Source organism: Pseudochaenichthys georgianus, chromosome 22, assembly GCF_902827115.2.
Source record: "Pseudochaenichthys georgianus chromosome 22, fPseGeo1.2, whole genome shotgun sequence".
NCBI classification, from domain to species: domain Eukaryota; kingdom Metazoa; phylum Chordata; class Actinopteri; order Perciformes; family Channichthyidae; genus Pseudochaenichthys; species Pseudochaenichthys georgianus.
This window is the reverse complement of record NC_047524.1, coordinates 9,596,994-9,622,434: the sequence shown is the minus strand read 5'-3', so window position 1 is coordinate 9,622,434 and position 25,441 is coordinate 9,596,994. Positions and strand designations below refer to the sequence as shown.

At 41.3% G+C, this 25,441-nt stretch overlaps 1 protein-coding gene across 2 annotated transcripts in view; it reads right to left on the bottom strand.

Annotated features, from left to right (window-relative positions):
* myo10l1 (myosin X, like 1) overlaps window positions 1-25,441 on the bottom strand; it is a 62,309-nt gene that overhangs the window by 17,658 nt on the left and 19,210 nt on the right. For both annotated transcript variants that reach the window (XM_034112034.2, XM_034112035.2), the window contains exons 3-8: window positions 4,586-4,744; window positions 2,872-3,059; window positions 1,886-2,020; window positions 1,160-1,284; window positions 1,025-1,038; window positions 819-903 (exon numbers count right to left, since the gene is read on the bottom strand). In XM_034112034.2, coding sequence (XP_033967925.1) covers window positions 819-903; window positions 1,025-1,038; window positions 1,160-1,284; window positions 1,886-2,020; window positions 2,872-3,059; window positions 4,586-4,744 — 706 coding nt within the window. The remainder of the gene's footprint in view (window positions 1-818; window positions 904-1,024; window positions 1,039-1,159; window positions 1,285-1,885; window positions 2,021-2,871; window positions 3,060-4,585; window positions 4,745-25,441) is intronic.

The following is a 25,441-nucleotide window of genomic DNA, read 5'->3' as shown; positions in this document are numbered from 1 at the left end:
GAATACTGTTCAAACAATACTTGTGTTTGTGTTTTATATTGATTTCTCTGTTTTATCCTTTCATAAATGTGAGGACTAAAATGGCGATAGACAAAGGGCTAGTTGCAGTAAACAGGGTTTTATTGCTCTGTGGGGGAGGGGTTATGCAGGACATGGTGCTAGGTGGGGGAAGATCGCTAGCATGTCAAGTTTCAGGGAAGTCTACATCTCTTGAATAGTATATGTGTGGGTTTAATTACTTTGTATTTTGTGTAACCAGAAGTTGGAGATATGAGAGGTGAAATATTTGTGTTATCTTTGGAAGCAAAGAAATATCTTTTAAGACACATCTGAGGTCTCTGGAGATGTGGGGGGGGGGGGGTGTGTGTGTGTGTGGAGGTTGAGTAAACTCCACCCCTTCCTGTATCTATTGGTATGAAAGCCTATTCAGCTTTTTGTTCTGCCTCTCTCTTCTGGCGCCGCCGGACCGGAAGGTCGTGGCGGCCCGTGAACAAGGGCCAGGAGTAGGCCTACTCCTGACATTACGCATATGATATGATATGGTTTTGTATGGTAATGTATTGATTGTATTGCATTGTTATATTACCATTAAAATAGATTATTGTTTTTAACGGATACTTGTATGTTCTGGATTCCTTCCTGTATGATAACCAGCTTGTTAGGGACGCGCAGAGATTTGGAAAGCGGACCAGTTGTCCCTACAAATTTCTAACACAACACAATCTGATGCTATAGATCTTTTTGTATCACCATTGCCAGTCTCTCGTAAATGTATAATGTACGTCTTGATAATTGGACCTTTGTGTGCTTTTACTTACTTTTATTGTCTTTGTTAGCACCTGACAGCAGAGCGTAGAAGATGTGGTAGTTTCGTTCTCCAGGGTTTTGTCGCACCACTCGGTTCTAGAGTAAAATCATTTGCAGAAAAGACACCATTACTATTCATTATGATTCACAATGCAATGCTGACAAATCACTCCTAATGAATTTTAACTTGATATGTGCAGACTCCAGACGTGCTTACCTTTTCCAGTAAATCTTAAAGGTAGACAGTCAAGGAATAAACAATAAAACCTGAGTTCTTCTAAGACACATATGAATCACATACAAATTGCATTTGCTACAAATATACATATTTTGTATATGAATATAAGGATACAGTCGATGACGCAGCCTCCCTGGATGTTGCCGCCCTCAGAGAAGTGAAGCTGTATGAACTTCCCAAAGCGACTGGAGTTGTTGTTGTAAACAGTCTTTGCATTACCGAAAGCTTCCATGATCGGACTGAAAGAGGAAGATACTGCAGTGAGTGCATTTGGTCTAGTCAGCATTTATCCGTGCATGCAGCGTAGAATACAGTATACCCATCATGCACTGCAGAGGCCATTCATTATGTTTCTCCTAAAGCAACATTGTTTTACAGATCTTAACTCATCTATGGAAAACTGACTGAATAAGCGTGCTTTTCTGCAATGTTCTGCTTTATATACAATAATCACAAACATCCGTAAGTGGACGATACAAACACCGAACTCTCCCACAGTATCTGGGTTTGCCTATTAAAATACAGTATGTCTGTTATTGTTTTGTTGATGGAAAGAGTCATCTTTTAAACAAAACTGCCAAACAGTTGTTGCTAGCATCCTCTCAAATGTAAGGTGGCGTCTCTTCTCTCTTTCATATCACTGTAAACTAAAAATATTTGGGTTTCGGGCAAATGAATAGGGAAAAAGAGACATCTGAATGTTTTTCCTTGTGACAGTAATTTTCTTTTGCACTACTTTAAAACCCAAAACAATGAATTGTAATTATTCAGTAGGTTGATTGAAATAATATAATCATTAGTTGCATTTAAAGGGCTTAAATTCATTGTGCTCATATATACCTGCTCTGCACGATGGCCTGCTCCACTCGTGTACTCTTCTCCGATGTGGCAGTCCCGGCCGAGTTCTGGCTCATCACCGACAGGAACTGAAGCAACAGCTTAGTGCTCTCCGTCTTCCCTGCCCCCGATTCACCACTGGAGAACACACACACAATGTAATTAAATACACTGTGACCTTCTCTGACATTCCCTTATCTCAAACTGTTCTGGTCGTTTAATTGATTGAATTGATTTGCAGAGACCTTGCATTATCTCAGAATCTCAATCAGGAATGATGAGAGACAAAGCCTGGGTGTAATTGAGCACGGTGACATTTCTGAACCTACTTCTAAATTAGCAAAGCAAGCAATGAGTAGTTAACTAACTTCATCCAATTCTTTTTTTATTATTGGAGAAGGGATGGGGATTTTTTTTATCCACAAATGCAGATGCTTTCTCTATTTCATCAACTAGCTAAATAACAAAACATGTCATTTCAAATTGACTCTTTGAGCTTGATCTCAGCTTAGACTTTCTCAAAAATAATGGCAAACAGAAATAAATATGTCTGAATTTCATTATCACTAGCCTGTCTGACTCTGCATTGGCTTCAAGTACATACACTTAAAGAAAAATACATCTACATGCTCTTCTTAAGTTCACTAAATACACACATTATAGATGTTTCTTTTACAAAAGGTGAAAAGATGTTTATTTATGGTAACTGACTCCTGGTTTTAGCTACATGGACAACAAAGCAGACATTCAGGGACATAAAACATGCATTGGTAACTCTGGTTAAGTTGGACAGTAGGAAATGTTGGATTCTCTAAAATAAAACTACCCTAATGCATGCTGGGATATGCTGCCGTACCCTGTGATAGAGGATTTAATAAATAAATGGATTTATGGCTTGGAAGACAGACTGATAGATGGATAAAGCATGAATTAGAGGGAAGCCAGAATATATAATCACCAAAAAAGCCTCTTCCATGGTTGAAGCTCACCTGATGAGGACACACTGACTGTCGTGGCGTTTCCAGATGCAGCGGTAGCATTCATTGGCCACGGCAAAGATGTGCGGAGGAAGCTCGCCTATGTGGTGCTTGGAGTACTGGTCCACCCTCTCTGGACCATACATACCTGCGATCTGCTTATAGGGGTTGATTGCTGCCAGGATGCTGCCAATATTAGTCTGAAAACAGTCAACAAATTACATGTCAGCTTCTGTCTGTGTATCCTTTTTCAGTTTATTTGCTTCTTATTTTTTGTCAGTGGATTTCCTACCTCTCTCTGGTTCAAAATTATAGATCTAAACATGACCCAACACTTACAATGAAAGCACTAAACACATATGCAAGTAATAAGCTCTCAGGAAAACATACAGTGGGCCTACAAACATGTGACTTTTCAAAGTAGCCTTGTGTTGATATTAATCTGGAGGATAAGGGGACACAGCAGGGTGCATATCTCACAGCATTAGTGACAAATCATCAGATGTTTATTAGAAAGCTGACTTAAAATCAGTGAGATGATGGAGGCTTGGTTTCTATTCTGAGCCGTGTGTGCTGTAACAGTCACCTTGCTTTCTATCCTTCTGCACTATGAACAAAAAAAGGTCAGCAAGGCTTCCATCGAGTCATGTTACCCCGTCTGTGCAGTTTGTGAGCCACACACATATAAAGCTGAAGGACACATTTACTCATAAATGCATGAGCACAGTGACACAGAAAGCTGACCCATGAGGGTCAATTCTTATGATCAGTTTAAGGGAAATCCATGTATGGACAATATTTCATCATCTAGATTGGGTCACTCCCAGGGACGCTGCTATTGGTCTGTTCCCTGTAAGCTTTCAGGTTTTCAGGCTTTCCAGATGTCTGACTTTCAACTCAACAAACAAGAGCAACATTTATTATTTAATTGAGATCAATAACCTTTTTATGACCTCAAAAAGAGATTATTGTCTTTTCACCATCAATGGTCATGAATGAAATGTTTTATTAAAGCTTCAATTCATTACAAACATATAATCAAATTACCACATATATGAATTTTGATGCTTCATCTATTGGATTTACTGTAGAAATAAACACGAATCATGCATGTGTTTATAGTCACTTTTTAGGGCTGAAAGACTGATTGAGATTATTTTGACTGCTATTGCAATGGCTTTAGGATTCACGATAGTTTAAAGAATGTTTCTTTTTGTGTCATTATTCTTATATTAATTAAAATATATATTAAAGTGATTATGGGATGATTTTTTGTGAGCATCTGTTCAAAACAAACATTTTCTTCTTATTTCTTTAGAAGGATGGATCTGTAGCACCACAATTCTTGATTCAGAAAGGTATCAACATACACATCTTTTTTTTAATACAAGAAAAATGCATACTTATTTCTAGTGAATAGGCATTTAGTTACTTTCTTTAGTCCAAACATGTAATTGTTTGTCCCTGGTTCTCACCAAATCACCCAGGATTAATAGGTTAAGGATTACAACACTTAAGAGTTTTGTGTTCTGGTTATTTCTTACTTTATAAGCCTCTCTCTCCACCTCCTTGCTAATTCCACTGGGAGTGGATGAGTGATAACCTCAGGCATGTAAAGATTACTGGAAAAGGAAAAGGGGGGCAGATCACAACATAAACATGCTGTGCATCCACCCTCTCACACATACTTACAAACGCAGACACACATCTATCTGAATGCACTCACATAGATGTTATCTTTCTGGTAGCGCTGGTACAGGTTGTGCATGATGGCGGCCTCGTGCAGGTCAGCCAGCGCCGACATGTCCTCCACGCCATCGATGCTGGACTGGTGCATCGCGTACACCCGCTCCCTGGTGATCTCCGCCTGCTGCAGGTACAACACCTGGAAGACAAATAAATTACATTGCATGTGTTACATTCTTGTGTGCGTCAATAACATATTTCAGTAGTATTACTTCCTTAGAAAACACCTGATTTTGTTGCAGTTATACACACAAAGCTTTTCAAAACAAGATAGGAAGCTCTGCTGATTAAACAGTTTAGGCATGCGCAACTTTATTCTTCCTCAAGGTTAAATGGTCAGTATTCACAAATATGTAAATACTGTGTAACCAGTCCTCATCTTTGACCATGGATATTGTGACGTAATAACTCTTCTTACCAACTTTCTTCTGTCATGTAACGCCAAAACCAAATTCTCAGTCACCAACAACTACTGATCAGGGTCAACAAATGCTGATGAGTGACATCATTTCCATCTCAGTGCAAAATCACAAAGCAGGTTTGATGACGGACAATCAGTTAAAACCAGTTAGCATAGCATAGCATCTGCCGCATTGATTTTTGCTTGTCAAGTTGGCACTAAACCACTGTAACACCACCACTTGTTGTGACTTGTTTTATAAACATTGAACAAATCATATCAGTGAAGTCCTGCTCCTGCTGAAAAAACCAGCATAGACCAGCTTAAGATGGTTGCTGGTTTTAGCTGGTTTAGTTGGTTTAGCATGTTGGACAAGCTGGCCAGGCTGTTCTTGCTGGTTCAAGACCAGCAAGACCAGCCTGGTCAGCTAAACCAGCATAGCCCAGCATGGATGTCATGCTGGGCTATGCTGGTTTTAGCTGGTAGTTAAGCTGGTCTATGCTGGTGAAGCTGGTATTTATGCTGGTCTACCAGCAGTCTTGCTGGCGAAACTGAAACAGACAGAGAGGGCGGGACACGGGGTAACGGCGAGATGGCAGTGGTTGAAAAAAGTGATATGATATGGGATTAGTTTTGTATCATAAAGATAAAGCCATAAATAGCCATAAATTAGCAATGCCTTGATAGTCTACTATGAATGTAAATTCCACACGTAATAGCGTGAACTGGAGTCCATTGTTATATGCACTGTGTGTGTGGTTTTGCTCAGTTTAAGTCAACGTCACACCCCCCCCCCCCCCCCCCGTGCTTCCAGCATGGTATATTTAATACTATTATTCAACATAAACTGGTGATAGATGGATGCTGGTGACCAGCCCAGCATACCAGCACTATGCTGGTCTATGTTGTTTATTTTAGCTGGCCAGGATGGCTGATTTAGCTGGTGGCTGGTTTAGCTGGTTTAGCTGGTGCATCAGCTAAACCAGCTAAACCAGCTAAACCAGCCATCCTGGCCAGCTAAAGTGTCCAAAACCCCTCTAAACCAGCCAACCTATCTACTGGCTGGTCAGGCTGGTCAACTTAGCTGTTATATCTCTCACAGGCTCCGCCCTCTACTGGACTCTATGGGTACTCTCTTACCCCGCAAGCATTCTCCCACTGAGACTTCTATAGACGTAGCCGGCCCTGGGCGGGCCTACCTGAATGCGTGCGCATCACACCGTATAAAAGGAGGCCTCGCCTCCTGACTATCATCCTTTTCTCTTCAGCAGCGGAAGTGATTCCACGAGAGACTGCGACGTTTGAAAGAAGAAGAAAGAGTTATCATACCTCCAGGGAGTCGCCACTGCTAGAGACCCGGGCCTGTCCTTCGTGCCCTGGTTGAAATAGCGGGCGCCGATCCCCACCACCTTGCTTCGAGTGGTTGGGGGACCAGGATATGGCTGAGGCGGTGCCATTCACGTTCGCCATTCCTTCCGGGTCTGGCGTCCATGGAAGTCCACCGCCCAGGGCTGTACTCTCCCTGGATGATGATCGTGGCGGCGGATGTGTGGGCTACTCACTTATTGCGAGAGATGCCCCCGCCTCACCAGGTCAGAGCGATTATTGGGCCGCAAGGCCGAATAAGTAGCTTGGTCCACGGCCTTTCCCCAGGCCCGGTTCCCCCAGGGACCGGTGCTCGGTGGCTTCACATGATATAGGGTCGCCCCTACTTCATCACAGGCCGCCACCGCTGCCCGCCGTGTGATGTCCCTGGGATATCACGCCGCGTGGCACTTTCTAAAGAGGATCGTGTTGATCTCCTGGGAGCCCCCGTGTTTACGGAAGGGCTCTTTGGATCGATCTCCTTGCTCACGGGATGAGGATTAGTCGCAGCGTAGCTGCTTCTTGCCCATTCCCAGAGGAAGAAACACTGTCCTACACTCCCCGCCCCTGCTGTAAACCCCAGTATAGGGAGCCAGCAGGTGGGCGTGTGCACGTGAGTGGAATAAACCGAGTGCTGTCAAAGCACTGTGCGGGTTCAAGAGACGCTATTGCCGGCGTGCTGTTGTCAGAAAACAACGGAGATCCCGTGCCTGCGGCGCCCTCCACCCTCCCAAGTGTATTTTGTTTCCACAAAGGCTACACTTAGGCCTACACACAATGTTAACCTAAATTCCCCATTCGCTGCCCCAGCTGTAGCTCCTGTAAAGGAGGTGACTAATGGGCGTGCGCAGAGAGGGATGAACCGCATGGAGTGCTATCTAAAGGAGAGCGCTATGCGGGTACAGGGACATTATGGCCGGCGTATTGCTGTCAGAGAACACACTACGCCTAGAGCAAAGACTCCAATGCAGTTTACCCGTAGTGGTAAAGGCTGCACACAAGAGCGCGCGGCGGTGCGTTCAGGGTCCTCAGTAAATAATCGGCCCTTTCTGTGTCAACCCTCCAGGGGCAAATCTTCCCTTCGCGGGGAGTTTTTGCGGTGGAACGGGTCACCAGAGAGTATCACAGCTGCATAGCTGCTGCCCCACAGCTGAGGGCCTGTCCATTAACTGGGGAATGGAAACTCAGCTGTGTGCTAACAAGATGGAGGGACAGGAGGACGCAGCGTCCCACTGTACCACATGTCTATACACTGTACCACTGTATCACGCAACCCAGTCTCACGGCATTTCGTGTTCACCAACACGATTTTTAATCTATTGATTCGTGTTTACCAACACGAATTGCCCCTTTTTTTCGTGTTGCACAGCACGATTTGAAAAGCAATGTATTTCTACCGGTAACGTGTTTCGTCTATGTAAAAGAAAACTCTCATGCCGTGTGCGCGCAGCGGTTGAAGCGCTGTGGCCACACATTTGCTGAATGTGCGTGGGGATAGGGAATAGCCGAACGGCAGCCTGTTGTACTCGTAGGCTATTCCCTGGAAGGCAAAACGCAGATACTTTCTGTGCTTTGGAGCAATTTCTACATGAAAGTACGCATCTTTCAGGTCGATGGTGGTGAACCAATCGCCTGGCTGCACCAGCCCCAGTAACTGTTTCATAGTTAGCATGCAGAATTTCCTACGGGAAATGTGGCCATTCAGGCCGCGGAGATCTAGAATAGGTCTGAATTCCCCTGTCTTCTTGGGAACCAGGAAGTATATGGAATAAAGACCCTCTTCCCTGCGCTGAGGGTGCACAACAGACACAGCCTGTTTCTGCACCAGAGCCTGAATCTCTGCTGAGAGGAAACTCATCCCCTCTGGAGAGGATAGCTACACCTCTCGCATGCCCATAAAAGGGGGTGGGACGCTGCAGAACTGGAGTGAATAGCCCCGTTTCAGCGTCCTGTCCATCCACCTTGATAGTACACAGCTGAGTTTCCCTTCCCCATAACACTGTGTTAAAGGGCATGCCCTCAGCTGTGGGGCCGCCTCCTGGGAGAACAGATTTACCTCTCGCATGCCCATAAAAAGAGGTGAGTGTGGGACACCCATAAGACAGTGGTCCATGTGATACAACCCAGTCTCACGGCATTTCGTGTTCACCAACACGATTTTTAATCTATTGATTCGTGTTTACCAACACGATTTGCCCCTTTTTTTCGTGTTGCACAGCACGATTTGAAAAGCAATGTATTTCTACTGGTAACGTGTTTCGTGCCTGCAGGCTGAAGCACGTCTTTTTCTCCGGTCGGGTCGTGGGAGACCGGAAGCTGTGTGGTTCATAAAAACATGTTCTTACTCAATATCAAGCCACAATTATTGCTTTTATTTTAAATCCTATAATTTCGGACTTTTGTTGCTGTCTGTGAGGAAAATAAATGGGGCTCAGAGCCTCAGGATACTGAAATCTGTATTTTTAAAAAAAATATTCCTTCTAATTTGTTATTATTTTCAAAATAACACACTGTTATTTACTCACCAATAACACACAATTATCCTTGCTTTTATCTATTGGTTTAATTCCATAATCTCGGGCTTTTTTGGTGTCCGTCAGGAACTGAATTTCAAAATAAAAATAACCGGAAACAGACGTAGGCCTATAAGGGACATTTCGAGCATCATTGCGATTGTCAACATTTCTGAGTTTAGGATGGCCGAAGACACTACACTACCCATAATCCCCAGCTATCGTTTAGGACTACAGTCCCGTAAGGTTACGCAGAGCGTCAAACAGCTGTGTGAAATGGAACGAAAACACGCCAGACTATCCAAAACTGGAATCGAACACCCCCCCAGAACTACACATGCTGGCTATTGTGTTTCGCAAAATGTTCTATGGGACGTCTCTACTGAACGTTTTCGTTTTTCCCACAATTAGAAGTTGCCATTATTAAACACATTGGTGTTATCAAATGTAAAACATATAATTAATAAATGGGTGAAAATCACTTAATATATACCCACATGACAGCTCATTGCTACTTTGTAATTCTACTCCACTACAATTCAGAGGTTAACCTGGTATTTTTACTCCACTGCATTTATTTGAGTTACTTTGCAGATTCTGATTAATTATGTGACATATAAACAACCCTTAAATCAGACTTTAGTTACACCTGAGTAAAATTCAGGTAAGGTGATTGTCAAGTGGCAACAATCAGGAGAGATATTTGATCGTTGGTGCTTGAGAAGACTAAACATGTATCTGCAATTGACATGAATGGAAACAAGTAATAAAGTATATTCATTACTCGTTATTCTCAACTAATAGTTAATTAAAGACTGTATATTATGGCTATTTTGCACATCCCTTTCAAGATTTTCAAAGGTTTATTGACATATCATATACACAACTACGGTGTAGTTATGCAATGAATGAAAAACTTGGGTCACAGGTTCCTCAACAGTGCATTACAAGACATCTATCAATATGTGTGTACCTCCACCATTAAACTGTCATATTCTGCACATTTCTTATTCTATCTACATACATAAGAGTATAATTAATGTGTATAATATCAGTTAAAATAAGTGCTTCAACATAGTTAACATTGCAGGAAAGCAATATATTAGACGTTAATTACTTTGTCAGGCTTAATATTTAATATTTAATGTTTAAATAAAGGTTAATCCGTTTTTCTGTTTTGCACCTCCTCCTATCTTTGTACATCCTGCACTAAACTGTTTTATTGTAGAGATCACTTATAGTATCTTCTTGATTTTTTATATTCTATATTTCTATATTTATACTTTCCCCCTATGAAAGTATGTACTCTTAATATTTTTTTAATCAAATATAACACATAAAAACAATAATTCAATAACGTGCTTTAACCACTAGGAGGTGTACACAAGGTACACACAGCCATAATAACTTTGTATTATTAGTGTGTATGTACAACATCTGAAGATGTATAGTTTTATGCATGCTTTCACATCATTTTACAGCTTATTGCTATACTATTTCAGACTCAGTATTTACATTCTTACATTCAAAGAAAATCAGTAATATCTTTAAAAACTACAGTCCTTTTCTATCAGCTGTGCACCGTTATGGTGTAAATATAACCTATCTATAAATTAGATCAAATGTAAAAGTCAGCCGAATTAGTGTTGATACTGCAAGGAGACGTATTGTGTGAAGAGAAATTGAAGATGTTGTTTAATTGTTGATATATTTATGATCCACGTCAAGTATTCAGTTTCGGCGGCATTTCTTCCAGTTTTTCCAAAGGTCTTCTCATCAGGGCTTTATCAATAAAGAACTACGGCAGATCTGTAATATGTAATGCAGCCGAACCGTGTATTACAATGCCGTTATGTGATGACTTTCAAAGAGAAAAGCAAGAGCACTCGGAATTAAGTATTATTTTATTCTTTTAAAATGTTTTCCGGATTTCATATAATATAAACACAAAATCCCAGCATGCATTGCGGCTAACACATCCAATCAGCGAGCTTAAAACCATAGCTGAGGATCTTGGGTAAATGCCTACTTTCCGGTTATTTTTTATTTTGAAATTCAGTTCCTGACGGACACCAAAAAAGCCCGAGATTATGGAATTAAACCAATAGATAAAAGCAAGGATAATTGTGTGTTATTGGTGAGTAAATAACAGTGTGTTATTTTGAAAATAATAACAAATTAGAAGGAAAAAAATATTTAAAAATACAGATTTCAGTATCCTGAGGCTCTGAGCCCCATTTATTTTCCTCACAGACGGCAACAAAAGTCCGAAATTATACGATTTAAAATAAAAGCAATAATTGTGGCTTGATATTGAGTAAGAACATGTTTTTATGAACCACACAGCTTCCGGTCTCCCACGACCCGACCGGAGAAAAAGACGTGCTTCAGCCTGCAGGCACGAAACACGTTACCAGTAGAAATACATTGCTTTTCAAATCGTGCTGTGCAACACGAAAAAAAGGGGCAAATCGTGTTGGTAAACACGAATCAATAGATTAAAAATCGTGTTGGTGAACACGAAATGCCGTGAGACTGGGTTGTATCACATGGACCACTGTCTTATGGGTGTCCCACACTCACCTCTTTTTATGGGCATGCGAGAGGTAAATCTGTTCTCCCAGGAGGCGGCCCCACAGCTGAGGGCATGCCCTTTAACACAGTGTTATGGGGAAGGGAAACTCAGCTGTGTACTATCAAGGTGGATGGACAGGACGCTGAAACGGGGCTATTCACTCCAGTTCTGCAGCGTCCCACCCCCTTTTATGGGCATGCGAGAGGTGTAGCTATCCTCTCGAGAGGGGATGAGTTTCCTCTCAGCAGAGATTCAGGCTCTGGTGCAGAAACAGGCTGTGTCTGTTGTGCACCCTCAGCGCAGGGAAGAGGGTCTTTATTCCATATACTTCCTGGTTCCCAAGAAGACAGGGGAATTCAGACCTATTCTAGATCTCCGCGGCCTGAATGGCCACATTTCCCGTAGGAAATTCTGCATGCTAACTATGAAACAGTTACTGGGGCTGGTGCAGCCAGGCGATTGGTTCACCACCATCGACCTGAAAGATGCGTACTTTCATGTAGAAATTGCTCCAAAGCACAGAAAGTATCTGCGTTTTGCCTTCCAGGGAATAGCCTACGAGTACAACAGGCTGCCGTTCGGCTATTCCCTATCCCCACGCACATTCAGCAAATGTGTGGCCACAGCGCTTCAACCGCTGCGCGCACACGGCATGAGAGTTTTCTTTTACATAGACGACCTCATAGTCATGGCTGGGTCACGGGAACAGGCAATGTTTTGCACAGCACAATTGATCACACACCTAACCAGATTAGGCTTCGCGATCAATTGGAAAAAGAGCACCCCCATACCTCACCAACGGGCGTTGTATTTGGGTGTGGTGCTCGATGCAGGCACGTTGCGCGGATGTGGATCTGGTGTGTGATGTGTGTGTTCCATGTGTTGCTCCGGTGTTGTATACACCATGCTCATTCTGTTGGTGTCTTGCACGCGCATCGGCAGATTCAATGGTCTGCCGATTACTGCTCGACTCAGCCTTCCACGCTCCATAGTTCGTATTAGGAAAGTTAATGTTTACAACAAAACGTCCGAACGGAGGAAGTCACAAACGGTAACAGACCCCGGCAAAACAATAGAGAGGCGAAGTCCCTCTCTCTCCAGGTGCAGCCTCTCCCCCAGGTGCTCCCAATCCCCAATCAGGGCCTCCATAAAGGACCTGAGGAAGGCTGCAGTGGCTCGCTCCTTCTCCTCTGGCTGCATTGTGTGCAGCATGTCTCTGTCTCTGTGGGAGGTCTGTGTTCTTGTGAATTGAGATGTGCTCCAGTTTACCTTTTTGTATATTGTTTATTTTAGTTTGCTTTGCAAGTTGGCTGGTGAGCCCTTTTTATTTTGTCCATTAAAACATCACTTTGTGGCTTCAGTAGACAGTTTCCTCTCCTTTTTCTCTCGCCCGGTTATTTTTGGTGTTTTGTTACTTCCCTTTGTACCCCTAGTTAGGAGGGAACGTAACAAATGGTGCTTTATGATTAAAGTAATTATGATGCAACATGACGAAAAACACACAGAGCTTTGTGGTTCCATGTCTAACAAGACCCCGGTCTCATCTATGTCAACTATCGCCATGACAACTGGAGAGAAGGTGACAAGATGGGAAGAAAGCCATCTGTGGGGGGAATAAGAAGAAGAAATGTGGAAGAAAAGAGGAGACAGAGTAATCGATCCAATCTGGCATCTCATGTATTGTCACACACACAAACACCACACACGCTGCTAGAATGATCTTTCTCTGATGCATTCAATCAAGAGCAAGTGGCAACCTCCAGGTCTAAAAATAGAACCTCCGACTCGCTAATAGCCAGCAGGGGGCGACTTTATAATGTAGGTCTGACTGTCACTGTATAGAAGTCTATGACAAATTGATCCTACATCTTACTTGATTTATTACCTGAGTCATTTAAACATGAGTTTACGGTCTCAATCGGTAGTTTCAAGTCTGCTTTAATTCAGAATAATGATAATTTTTTAGATATGGAATCATTTAGAGTAAAATAGACGACAAAGCAGGGTATATTGGGCATTGCTAGTTAGAACAGTGTTGTCTGGTTTGAGGGTCTGTGTTTTCATTGTACAACTTTAACCCTTTCAACAGTGTGTTTTCATTCAGAAATCTAACTGTAACATTGTAGGTGTCTCAAAAGGTCATGTCCAGCATTATGTTGCACTTTTTCTCCATCTTCTTGTGTCACTCTGGTACCAAGAAACCAAGATGGTGACGGTCAAATGTGAACCAAAAAATGCCAAATTCAAGGCTTTAAACTGTAATCCACATAACAATCTGTGAGGTCACCCTTTCTAGATCCAGTTTCTATATACAGGCTATGGTCCACACACACACACACACACACACACACACACACACACACACACACACACACACACACACACACACACACACACACACAGAATTAAAGTCATTTCATCGCAGCATAAAGGTTGTTCGTTCATTCATTCTAGCTAAATCAACTTGCCTAAGAATAGAAAACCTTTACCATACTGGGTTGTTAATATGTCAGCGCAGTCTCACAGCCAGCCTCCATCCTGTGTGTGTGTGTGTGTGTGTGTGTGTGTGTGTGTGTGTGTGTGTGTGTGTGTGTGTGTGTGTGTGTGTGTGTGTGTGTGTGTGTGTGTGTGTGTGTGTGTGTGTGTGTTCGTGCGTGCGTGTGTGTTTTTCTGTAACAGATGTTGGGAGAGGGGCGCTGTAGGCGTTCAGACATCTTGTTCTTAAATAAATCTATTTCACTCCAGCAACACAGTCTTCTATGGAGCTGTTGCGTGCAGACAGCTCTCTATAGGGCAAAATAAACTCAGTAACATATTTTTTCAACATGACCGCACGTAAAATGTTGTTTATAGCCAACAAATAGAAACCAGTGTGTCATATGTTGTAGTTTCTGCACTCCTAATCTACTCTCTCCTGTCGTACAAGTACAAACGTTGAGCGGATGCTCTTTTGGTAACTGCCTCACTAACCTTTCCCTACTCACTCAGCTGTGATGAAATGACCCAATTATCCTTCATCCTCCATTAGAGAGAGCATAACTTATATAGCTCTCTATCTTCACTATGACCCCGTCCACTTGACTCTTTGTCTCGACCTTTTTACAACCTTGGTGCTCAATCAACACACTGACATGTTGCTACCCAAGCACAATTCCTTATATATATTAGTGTTACAGCCGGGGTCAATATCATGAGGATGACTGTGATCCATATAGTGCTATAATAACATTTTTTCTAATGCAATCAATACTTTTATCCTTTTCAAAATTACATTTTATTTATTCTAATTAGGCCTAATATACGTGTTTGTCAGTTTGTAATGTTAATTTCGAGCAATTCTTTGTATTGAATAAAATCACCATAAGCGCTTTAATTGTTGTGATATTAAATACATGATGTTTATTTTACCAGTTGCAAATACTGGTTACAAATGTGCAAACATTCAAATAGGCTGCAATTTTCAAACATTTCATTTAAAGGTGGGGTAGGTAAGTTTGAGAAACCGGCTCGATATTGCTAGAATTTGAAAATACACAACCGGAGAAAATCTGCCACTTCCTTATAGAGCCCCTCCTCCAACACACACGAACGCGCACATGACCAATGAGGGCACGAGATAAGTTTATGCCCCGATGGAAGGCTGACAGGCAGGTAGGCCATCGCGCACATGACCAATGAGGGCACGAGATAAGTTTGTGCCCCGATGGAAGGCTGACAGGCAGGTAGGCCATCTACCTGTACCATCTACCTGTACTTTTTACAGTATTACGGCTTCTACAGATGACATTTTTTTATGGATTTTTTGTCAAAGCACTTAAGATATTCATTGCTATCGGGATGTTAAGAGCATTCCATGGAATATAACAAAAAGTGTATCTCGAGCCGGTTTCTGAAACTTACCTACCCCACCTTTAAGCTAGTGTTTGTAATATTTAGGTTTTAAGCAAAGTTCATAAATCAAGATGTACTACTCACTGTATAATTATAGCTATACCAACAACAACAAACAAATGCAAGTTGATATGTCAATCTTGTGTTGACAGCTTGTTTCTGATTCGCCCGAGTAGGTTTGTTAATTTATCTCCCCTGTGACTCTCAATCTTTAATCAAGAGTCAAGACCCCTGGCATAATTGAAATCTGTGTGTGTGTTAACGTGTTCGTACTTCTCAATGTGTGTGATGTGCACCGATGACATGCTTGTCTGAGTGATGACATGCATAAACATGCCTGTTAGTCATGGCTTTGAAAGCTGTACACATGCAGGGATGCTTTCACATTGACTGTTTTACATCTGGACCAGGGTGTATTGCTAAATCTGTGAGGACAAAAAATGAACAGAATTTCCCCCAAATTACATCAAACCAAGTCCATTACTTTTATCAGACTTTTCAATTTATGTTTCACCCTATTAAATCTCTCTCTTTCCCACTCTCGCTCTTTGCATGCCTTCATGTCTCTCATCTCGCTCTCCCTTTGTACGTCACTCCTCTTTTATCCCTTCCCCCTCTTTGTCATTTCTCTCTCTGTTCTTTCGATATCTTCCTCCCTCACATCATCCCACCCTTCATTAATTTGCCCCGTATATCTTCTGCCTTTGCATCTCTCATATTTCACCGTCCTAAGACTTCCATTTTTTTACTCCATCTCTCCATGCTTATTTCTTTTTTTAACTGAAAGTGTCTGTGTCTCTAATGTACATTGATTCCTGTGTGCTAACCCACACAGACTCACTTGATGCCTAAATGGCTCAATCTGAGACCCCTGGCTGTAATTTAAGACTTACTGAAAGCCGTGTCAATCAGAAAGCCAAGCATGCCTTTGCAATCCAGCGTAATTATAGTTGAACAAAAGATAGGGCTCCTCTCAACATTTAAATGAAGGCTTGGGTCAAAATGCATAGTTGTGGCTGTTGGAAATCTTTTTTTTAAATAGACAATGTCCCCAAAGTGTCTCAGGTTGGTTATTATAAGGTATTACTATTAGGTTGCTTCTTATAGCTGAAATCCTGTTTTGTGTAAATTCCCATCAGACGGGTTAGTATGGAAACAAGACTGTCAATGTCAATTTTGTTTAGTGTTTTTCAGATAGATCTGTATCCAAATTGCATTATCTGAAAGATGTAGATGTAGGATGTGACCCATATATCTTCAGGTATGTTAGTTATATCCCAATATGTATCTTAAAGAGATTTAGTTTTGCACCTGCATCAAGTTGGGGAATTTGCATGATAGATATTTTTTAAATAATGCTAAAAATCACTGCAGTAAAGGTCCAGTTTTACTGACATTGAGTACCTAGAATAAAAGACATCGCATCATTCATTTAAAAAGAAAATATATAGAGAAGTCAATCTCCAAAAGTGGTCTTTCTAAAAATAAAAATAAACGTCATTAAGCTACAAGATTAAATCAATCCAGCTGCAGTTCTGGGTTTTACAATTGCTTCTAATGCCAAAGCTGCTTTCAAATATAAATGCCTAAAACAACAGATAAAGGAGAGATGCTCCATAAAAAAACATTTGGGAAAACCCAGATGCAGATGAGAGAGGACGGACTGCTATGAAGTTAGAAAGTATGTCAGTGATGGAGGAAAAGAACACAGCTGAAGTGGAAGGGGAAAAAAAGATGCAATTGTCTCCGTCTTCTTCTTCCATTGCCCTCTGGTGGGTTTTAACGTTTTAATACACTTTCTGTGCTTCTTGGCGAACATTTACACAAAGGGGGACATACACAGACAAACTGTACTTTATGTGCACACGCACACTAAGTTTGACTACCCAGAGAGTCTACAATGGGATACAGCTTATTTAATAATTCATTATTCGAAAGAAGCACTGAGGAAAGACATGGAATAATGAGAGAAAAACACTAAGAAAGAGTCTGAAAGGGAGAGATGAAGAGAGTGGTGTAGAAGTAAATAAACAAACAAGCAAACAACTCTGATTTTCTCTTCTACATCTCTCAGCGGCATGAAGTGCGGGAGAGGAAATTCCTTAAAGGATGTGGTATTTCTGGATTTTCCTTTGTCACAAATAAACCAAATAAAGAGACACTTTTCATTGAGTTATATACCCTTTCCATGCCACTCCACCTCAAGCCAATATGTTATTGAATATGTTTTTTTAAATATTACTAATATTGTTGGCTGAGCAATGTAGTTTTAAAGAGAATTGCTTAAACAGGAGAAACTAACTTACTTCAGAATGATGTAAAAAATTGCATGAACAATTGTAAAGACATTCATGGTCTCCAGAGGAAGAATATTTGGTGTCCCTTGATACGTCTTCTCACTTCCTCAAGTAGCACCAGCAGATTTTAAGTTTTCACATATCCAGTGAATTTTCTCTACAAGTATTGGCATGGATTGGCACAGAATTTAGAATCTCGGACAGAGACAACATTATGTGAATATGTCACACAGCTTCTTCCCTTTTACATATTTCGGTTGCTTCTCTTTTTCAGGAAAATACCTGCATTCTTAACCCCACTTTGCCCGAACACACACACACACACACACACACACACACACACACACACACACACACACACACACACACACACACACACACACACACACACACACACACACACACACACACACACACACACACACACACACACACACACACACACACATAGAGTGCATAGTGCGGCCTTGCTGCAAAGTCCTCTGATGTCTGAAGCTGCTTTGCATGATTCAGGAGGGAAGCCAGAGGATACAAGCCTCTTCATCTGACTTCACATATTAGCAGCAGCCAGAGTGAGGAGGAGAGAGATAAAGATAAAGCATGGAAACAGAGAGAGAGAGAGAGAGAGAGAGAGAGAGAGAGAGAGAGCACTGTGGGCACAGTGACCTATATATTCTGCAGACTTCTATTCAGTGTAAAATACAGTATCACACAGTTCTCTATGCACCTGCAGCTTCCCTCACTGACCTTGGATTCTGATCCAGACAGAAATGGCAGATGATGGCAGACCTCATTGGGTCAGATTAGGATTGGGGAACACTGATGATGTATTTTTATATAATCTGACCGCTCAGATCAGAGTATATTACAAGCAAATAGAGCAGCTGCAGCCAAAAGTGCTGGCCAAGTCACTTTTATCTTTAAACCAAAGTATTTTAGAAAGCTCTTGGTTGGTTTCACACGGGACACTGACATCTATCTCCTGGGTCATGTGTTTTATGACCTGGTGATCCTACCCAACCCTGTCCCTACGTGGACTTTGTTTCATTTTGTACTACATCACCGACTTCCTTACGGGACGCCATGCACATCCTGGCTCACAATAACGTGGTTTATATACAAATGATAGTGCTTTGTTTTATGTAGTTAATTATGAACACACGATTGAACAAAGCCTGATTGTTTCTTCAAATTTACACCAAAATCAAGTGACCTGTCCTTTCTTTAACCCCCGATCTTGGTACATTTTAGGGGGAAAAAAGGTTAGTCACATGCTTGAACTATTTTACTCTAATGCCTTCTCTGCCCCACAGCATCCATTTAGCACTCGTGTGTATAACATCCTTCATATGTCATTCTCCTTCAAGATTCAACATCCCATGCTCATCCTGCCCCAAAGGGGATCTCTGCTTCATCTCCCACAGATACAGGGACACTGCAGAGTGACGGCGAAGGTGAGGCAAGAGAGAGAGATAGGGGTGTTTGCATGTGTGTGTGTGTGTGTGTGTGTGTGTGTGTGTGTGTGTGTGTGTGTGTGTGTGTGTGTGTGTGTGTGTGTGTGTGTGTGTGTGTGTGTGTGTGTGTGTGTGTGTGTGTGTGTGTGTGTGTGTGTGTGTGTGTGTGTGTGTGTGTGTGTGTGTGTGTGTGTGTGTGTGTGTGTGTGTGTGTGTGTCTCAAAGTTAATCTCATTATATGATACTAAGCGAGTGAGTAACTATCAGGTCCTCAGAGATTAGAAATAGAGGAATGTGGGTCAGGAGATCACACAGCAACATCCGCCTGTTTATGAGCCAAATGTTACAAAACACGTCATTTCTGCACTTTCCATTCAGGTCATTTAACAGTGTTTTTTGTGTGTGTGTCCAAGTCTAAAGTAATTGTGTGTTTGCAGAAGGAGTAAGGCATCCCTGCAGCATGTTCAGTGCTCGCGTGAGCTTTCGCTACCGCTTTCACGCTAGCTACTGAAATCCAGGTCACATAACACACACTGTCCATCACTCATGGCTAACGTAACCTGTGCGTGTATACATGCATGTTTCTGTGTGGTTGTGTGTGTGTGTGTGTGTGTGTGTGTGTGTGTGTGTGTGTGTGTGTGTGTGTGTGTGTGTGTGTGTGTGTGTGTGTGTGTGTGTGTGTGTGTGTGTGTGTGTGTGTGTGTGTGTGTGTGTGTGTGTGTGTGTGTGTGTGTGTGTGTGTGTGTGTGTGTGTGTGTGTGTGTGTGTGTGTGTGTGTGTGCTGTCTAAGTGCAGGGAAGCAGGTGTGTGCTGACTTCTGTATATTTACATTATTCCCCATGTGTAACACATTCCTGTGTGGGTGTAAATGAGATGTACATGGAGACGTCATAATTATAGCCAATATAAGGAAGAGGGTGCTGTATCCATGGCAACCAGGGAGCTCTCCGTCAGGCACAGAGTTGCCTAAATGTGGGTTTTAATTACAAAGCTGGGGATATAAACATCATCTAGGGTTGTTAGTTTTTAGTAATGATTCATCTGGTGATTCATTTTTTCCAAACGGCTCCAAGTGTGAAAATAGTGAAGCTTTAAAAGTGATTATGAGAATAAAATGAAAGCCAGGAGTAGGAGCTCTTTTGGATTTTGATAACAGTGCGCTACCTGTACACTCTAAAAACGAATTCAGGCGACCTTTCACCTCCACTTAATTAAATGCATGGTTGCAAGATAAAAATGTGAGTTCATTGATTTAGATAAACATTTTGAGTTGCAAAAATTAATTTATAAGTTGTGTTGACGTAATAATGTTGGTAATTACATCAACTTAATATTGTGTGTAATTTGAACTCTGATTTCTGCGTTAATTGACTTAAAACAAAATTCAAGTTGTAGTAAGTAATGCAATTGGCTTGATAACTTAATTGTTCTACACCTTGAGTTAAGGATTTCAAGTCCACTCCCACTTAACATGCCTGGACAAGTTCCGACAGTTAAGACAAATAGAAATATACAAAGGACATTTTAAGGTGAGTGTCATCTTTTGTCATTCAAATACAGTAGTAGCCTTGTAGTTGCACTGTATAGGCAAATTGCTGTTTGACCAAAATAAGCAGCCTTTGAACTGTGAATAGTTCTGTGAGAGGATACAAAGTAGTAGAGGCTACTGTGAGAGTAAAAATACTTTGGTTACTATAGTGATATCGCTTTTTAATCAAAATGAATCTCGGTGAAGCAGATCAAGGATGCTTCTTGAGGTAGGATCGTTATTTAGAGTTGTCATTGAAATGCAAGTTGTTGGCAGTCACCCATTCAGAATATATTAATTTAGGTCATTTCTCTTTTTTTCCTTTTTCAAAAATAGCACAATACAATTGAAGTACGCAGAGAACTATAGCCATCCGCTGCCTTGTCGTGTACCTTGGAGAAAAGGAAGAGTACCTTTTCAAGGAGTTTAGCGACGTAATTAAAAATCTTGAAATAAAATAAAATCCACGGGCACAGGACAAAAGCACTGCTCTCTGTCAGTTACATTTTGAAGCATATTGCACTTTTGGCCACACCCCAATCAATAATATCTTAGCAACGTTCAGCATGGATAGGTGTTGACAGCAATGGCATGGGAAAAGGATTGTGTAACATTTGAAAAGTGGCTTCTGCTCTTCTCTTAACCAGTTCAAATATTGTATGGAACCTGCAAAAAAGATGAGAAGATACACTAAAACTTGCACGGTTGGGATTGACATCTGTCCACATGCATTTAAACACTAGGCAAAGTACTCAAAACCACCTCTGTGTGTCTTCAGGACCACATTGCCATGACGACACACACATGCAGACTCAATAGGGGAAAACAATACCAGCGTTGCTTTAGCAGCTGGTAATAATGGCTCTGAATTAGCTAAGAGTGACAGTTTAAAAAGTATGCAATTACCTAATTCATGATCTCTTATGCGCTAACCTATTATTGAATGTGCTTCAAAAGGACATGAATATTGCCTTCATCAGCGACCGGTCCACCTCAGGATCTGACCATACGATGGCAACCATCGTGGTCGAGGGAAACAAATGAATGAGCATTCTGCGTTGAATGTGTTCATACTGTCTGAAATAATGACTGTCGGCAGTGTTAACACCTTTGTTACATCTTTTGTAAAATGTATGTGTGTGATCTGCAGACTGGTGGCCATTGAAAGTTTATTACTGTAGTTTTACAAAAAACTTTACAGATTTGACAGATTTGGCACTGGTTTTAAATATGCAAAGGCCTCTAACTTCGATGTGATGGCAGCATTTATTAGCTGTGTCCCCATGTCCCATGGTAATGTGGCTAATGTGTTTATTTATTATTTGTGGGGCAATTTAAATTAGTTATTTATCTTTTTTTTGAAGATTGAAATGAAGCTCAGCGCAAGTTCTTTCAGGAAGACTGGGTGTATATACATTCACTCCGCAGCTGCATATAATCAGCTCATCACAGGCGTTCTCTTTAACCTATTACATTTCACCTCATTCTCCAGCAGCCAATCAACGTGCTGCAGCCAAACTATAAAATGATTCTCCTCTCTCCTGCAGTCAGCTGTGATTTCAGGTGTTCATGCACCTTATCATATGGCATGTGTCAATAAATGTTCAAACTAAATGAATTCTCTCCTGATTGAAACTCATGTGTTGAAATAAACAACTGCAGTTCAAAATAAAAAAAGTGAATTGCCTAATATTTTTGTTGTGGAATCAATTCATTTCTTTCTTTAAAGGCAAACACATGAAAAATCTAAGAAAACAAACTATTGAATACAATATATTTGGAGCAACTTAATTTATAAATGGTTGTCAACTTAAAAACGTGTGTTCACAATGATGGTAATTAAGTACATACAACTTAAAATTCCTTTTAAATCATGTGGTAAAACTAGTCGGAACAACTTAATCTTTTGAGTAATCAACTTCAAAACTTGTGTTTATGCTACCAATTATTAAGTAAGTGGTAATTAAAAACACCTCCGATTGTCGAGGAAAAGCCTTCTCTCCTAACTCAAATAACTTTGTTGCTTTAAGACAATTTCATTAGAAGTTGTCTTAACTCAATAAACATTGATGCAAACTGTTGCGTTGATTTTCTTTGTTGAGCCAAGGCATTTGTTTTTAGAGTGTAAATTCAATGTTTTCATATTTAAAGTATCTTAATAACCTCTTTTTGTTCTATATTTATCTATATCAAGTGCTTTGCTGACCTAGTTTTACCACAGGTTAACAAACGTTTGCTCTAATCTGAAGTCATCTTCACATTCTCAATGCAGTACGCTATACACACTTAAAAGGGAAAGAGAAAGCCTTGGATCATGAATGAAATATTTATGAATGATCCGGTGGTTTGCTGATCCAATGAGATTTAGTTTATGTTTTACTGATTTATTTACCTTCCTAGCCACGAATGACATGAGCTTCCTGCACAGGAGAAAGATTGAAATGATGGAAATGTATGGTTTCTGAGTAGAAATGCAGCTCCTTCACATTAATGGAAAAGTAGAAGTGATTCAAACATCTGTCAATTATATCCACTGGAAGTCTACCTTTGCCTGGCACTTTGCAAAAAAAGTTCTCACATCTTTACATACAAAAAAGAAGAAGAGTGTGTGGTGATTGTGGGTCACACAATAAATGAGACTGGAGCCTTCTAGACTCCAGAGTAAACAATTAATGTTCAAAATATCGAAAGATCAATTTGCATACAAACGCCTGTCATGAGAAGAAATAAAACAATAGCCTGCCAGCATAACATCTACAGAACATCTTTCTATGATATTGTCTGTTTCATGCAAATTCACTGAGAGTAAAACATGACTGATGTAAATGCTCGCACGTACAGTATACCCCTGGTAGTTGTGAGTTGTGCTGATTTGACATGAAGGCTTTTAGCTGTGCAGCCACAGCATTTGTAACCCAGAAATGGTAATGAAGTGAACTGGGTCAGGGCCTGTAGATACAGAACCAGAGAGACATGGCAGCTGGATGAAGAATATGAGAAAGTAAAGATAAAGTAAAACCAGCCACATCCTGTTACATTTTGCAAAGTTCCTTGTTTCACCAGCCACCATTGCAGCGAGTGTTAAAATGCCTCGAGGGCTGCTCCTTGGACATTAGATTTAGACATGTATTTATGATCATGGGAAGCAGGAAAAGAGCACCAGGGAGTGATGGAGAGCCTGGGACTGTTTGCATGGGTCAGATCCTATAACGGAGTTGAACCCCCCGTCCTGCTGATTCTCTATCAAATATTTACCACCTCCTGCAGAGCTAACATTTAAACACCAGCAGCAAGCAGCGAGGAGGAGAGAGCTGGGTGGGGGTGGGGGAGGTAAAGGACATTCATAATCCAGAGCGAAGATAATTCCTACTCTATAACCAATCCTCTTTTTTGGGAAATGCCTTAGAGAGAAGCAGCTTTATCAAAAAGACCATGCTTTTAGAGCATCATTTGGCCATTTTATGTTTGAAAGGCCAACATGAATTCATTGTACATTTATAAAGAACAGCCTAGACGTGGATGTTCTTTGAGGGTATAAAGGAAGGATTGAGACTGAATTCGGGCCAAAGAACCAAGTCTATTATTAGCTCCATCTAAAGTCTGCCAACTGGAGCGCATGTGTGTGTTTGTGGGTGTACGTGTGTGCCAAACACATCAGCCATCAAAAAACCATTAAATCCAACGTGTGCATGTCCTTGCTCTGATACAGCAAACACACACTCATAATGAGATTTAAACATTACATTACTTAGACAGGGGTTTTGGAATTGAAGGGATGGAGCGGCCGTCTGGCTTTGCCATTTAGAACAACTGAAGGCAACGCACTCCTGACATCCTGCATGTGTGCATTTGTGCTCCCATAATTCTCTTCATCTATTCTAGCTCTCCTCTTGAGGCTTAATGTGTGTCAGAGATAAATCTTGCATATGTATGAGGAGGAAGAGGAGGAAGAGGAAGAAAGAACTGGGGCAGGAAAGTGGAGCATCATGTCCAAGAGTTTCTATTGATCCGAGCAGGAGAGGATGAACCTGCACAGCTGCTTCACCATGCGTATGTGCACCATGCTGCAGGTTATGCTAAACAGTCATTAAATCCTGGCTCCGTTTACTGTTTAAACTAATTGAATGTGTAGAGTGTTTGCAATTTGCTTATATGTTGTGATAAACAATAATATCATCATCACAGTTTAATTAAAACCTGCATAAAGGAGAGAACACATGCAGTGGCTTCTCAAAGGCAGCATCCACAAACAGTAATGTCCTTGGTTTCAAAAAAGCTTGGGACTTTTAATGACTTCCCCTTGACGTTGATCATTTGAAAAATCAGTTAGACTGTTGAATCACTGCAACAGACAGGGTGAATGGAAACAGATTGCAGTAACACTTGTTTCTGACCAATGCTCCAACAACCTCAGCTCCTGTGTCCAATGTTAGCTAAGTTGGATAAACGTATTTAGAACCAGGCGCTGGTAAAAACCTCCTGTAGGGTGGGATTGTCTCTTCGGCTAGCAACACTGTTAGCAGCCATGCAGGAGAGACGCTATGTGGAGTGCTTGGATTGTACAACTCAAATCTTTCTATATCTTTGACTTTGTGGAAATCTGACACATTACAGATCATCAATAAAGGCATTAAATGTATCAAGCATCATGATCGACGGCTTCCCTGTATCCTTCACCAGCCAAGTCAAAAGCCTTGGCGTCATCCTGGACAGCACCCTTTCGTTTGCACCCCACATAAAAAACATCACCCGGACTGCCTTCTTCCATATCCGCAACATTTCCAGACTCCGCCCATCCCTTTCACAATCCAGC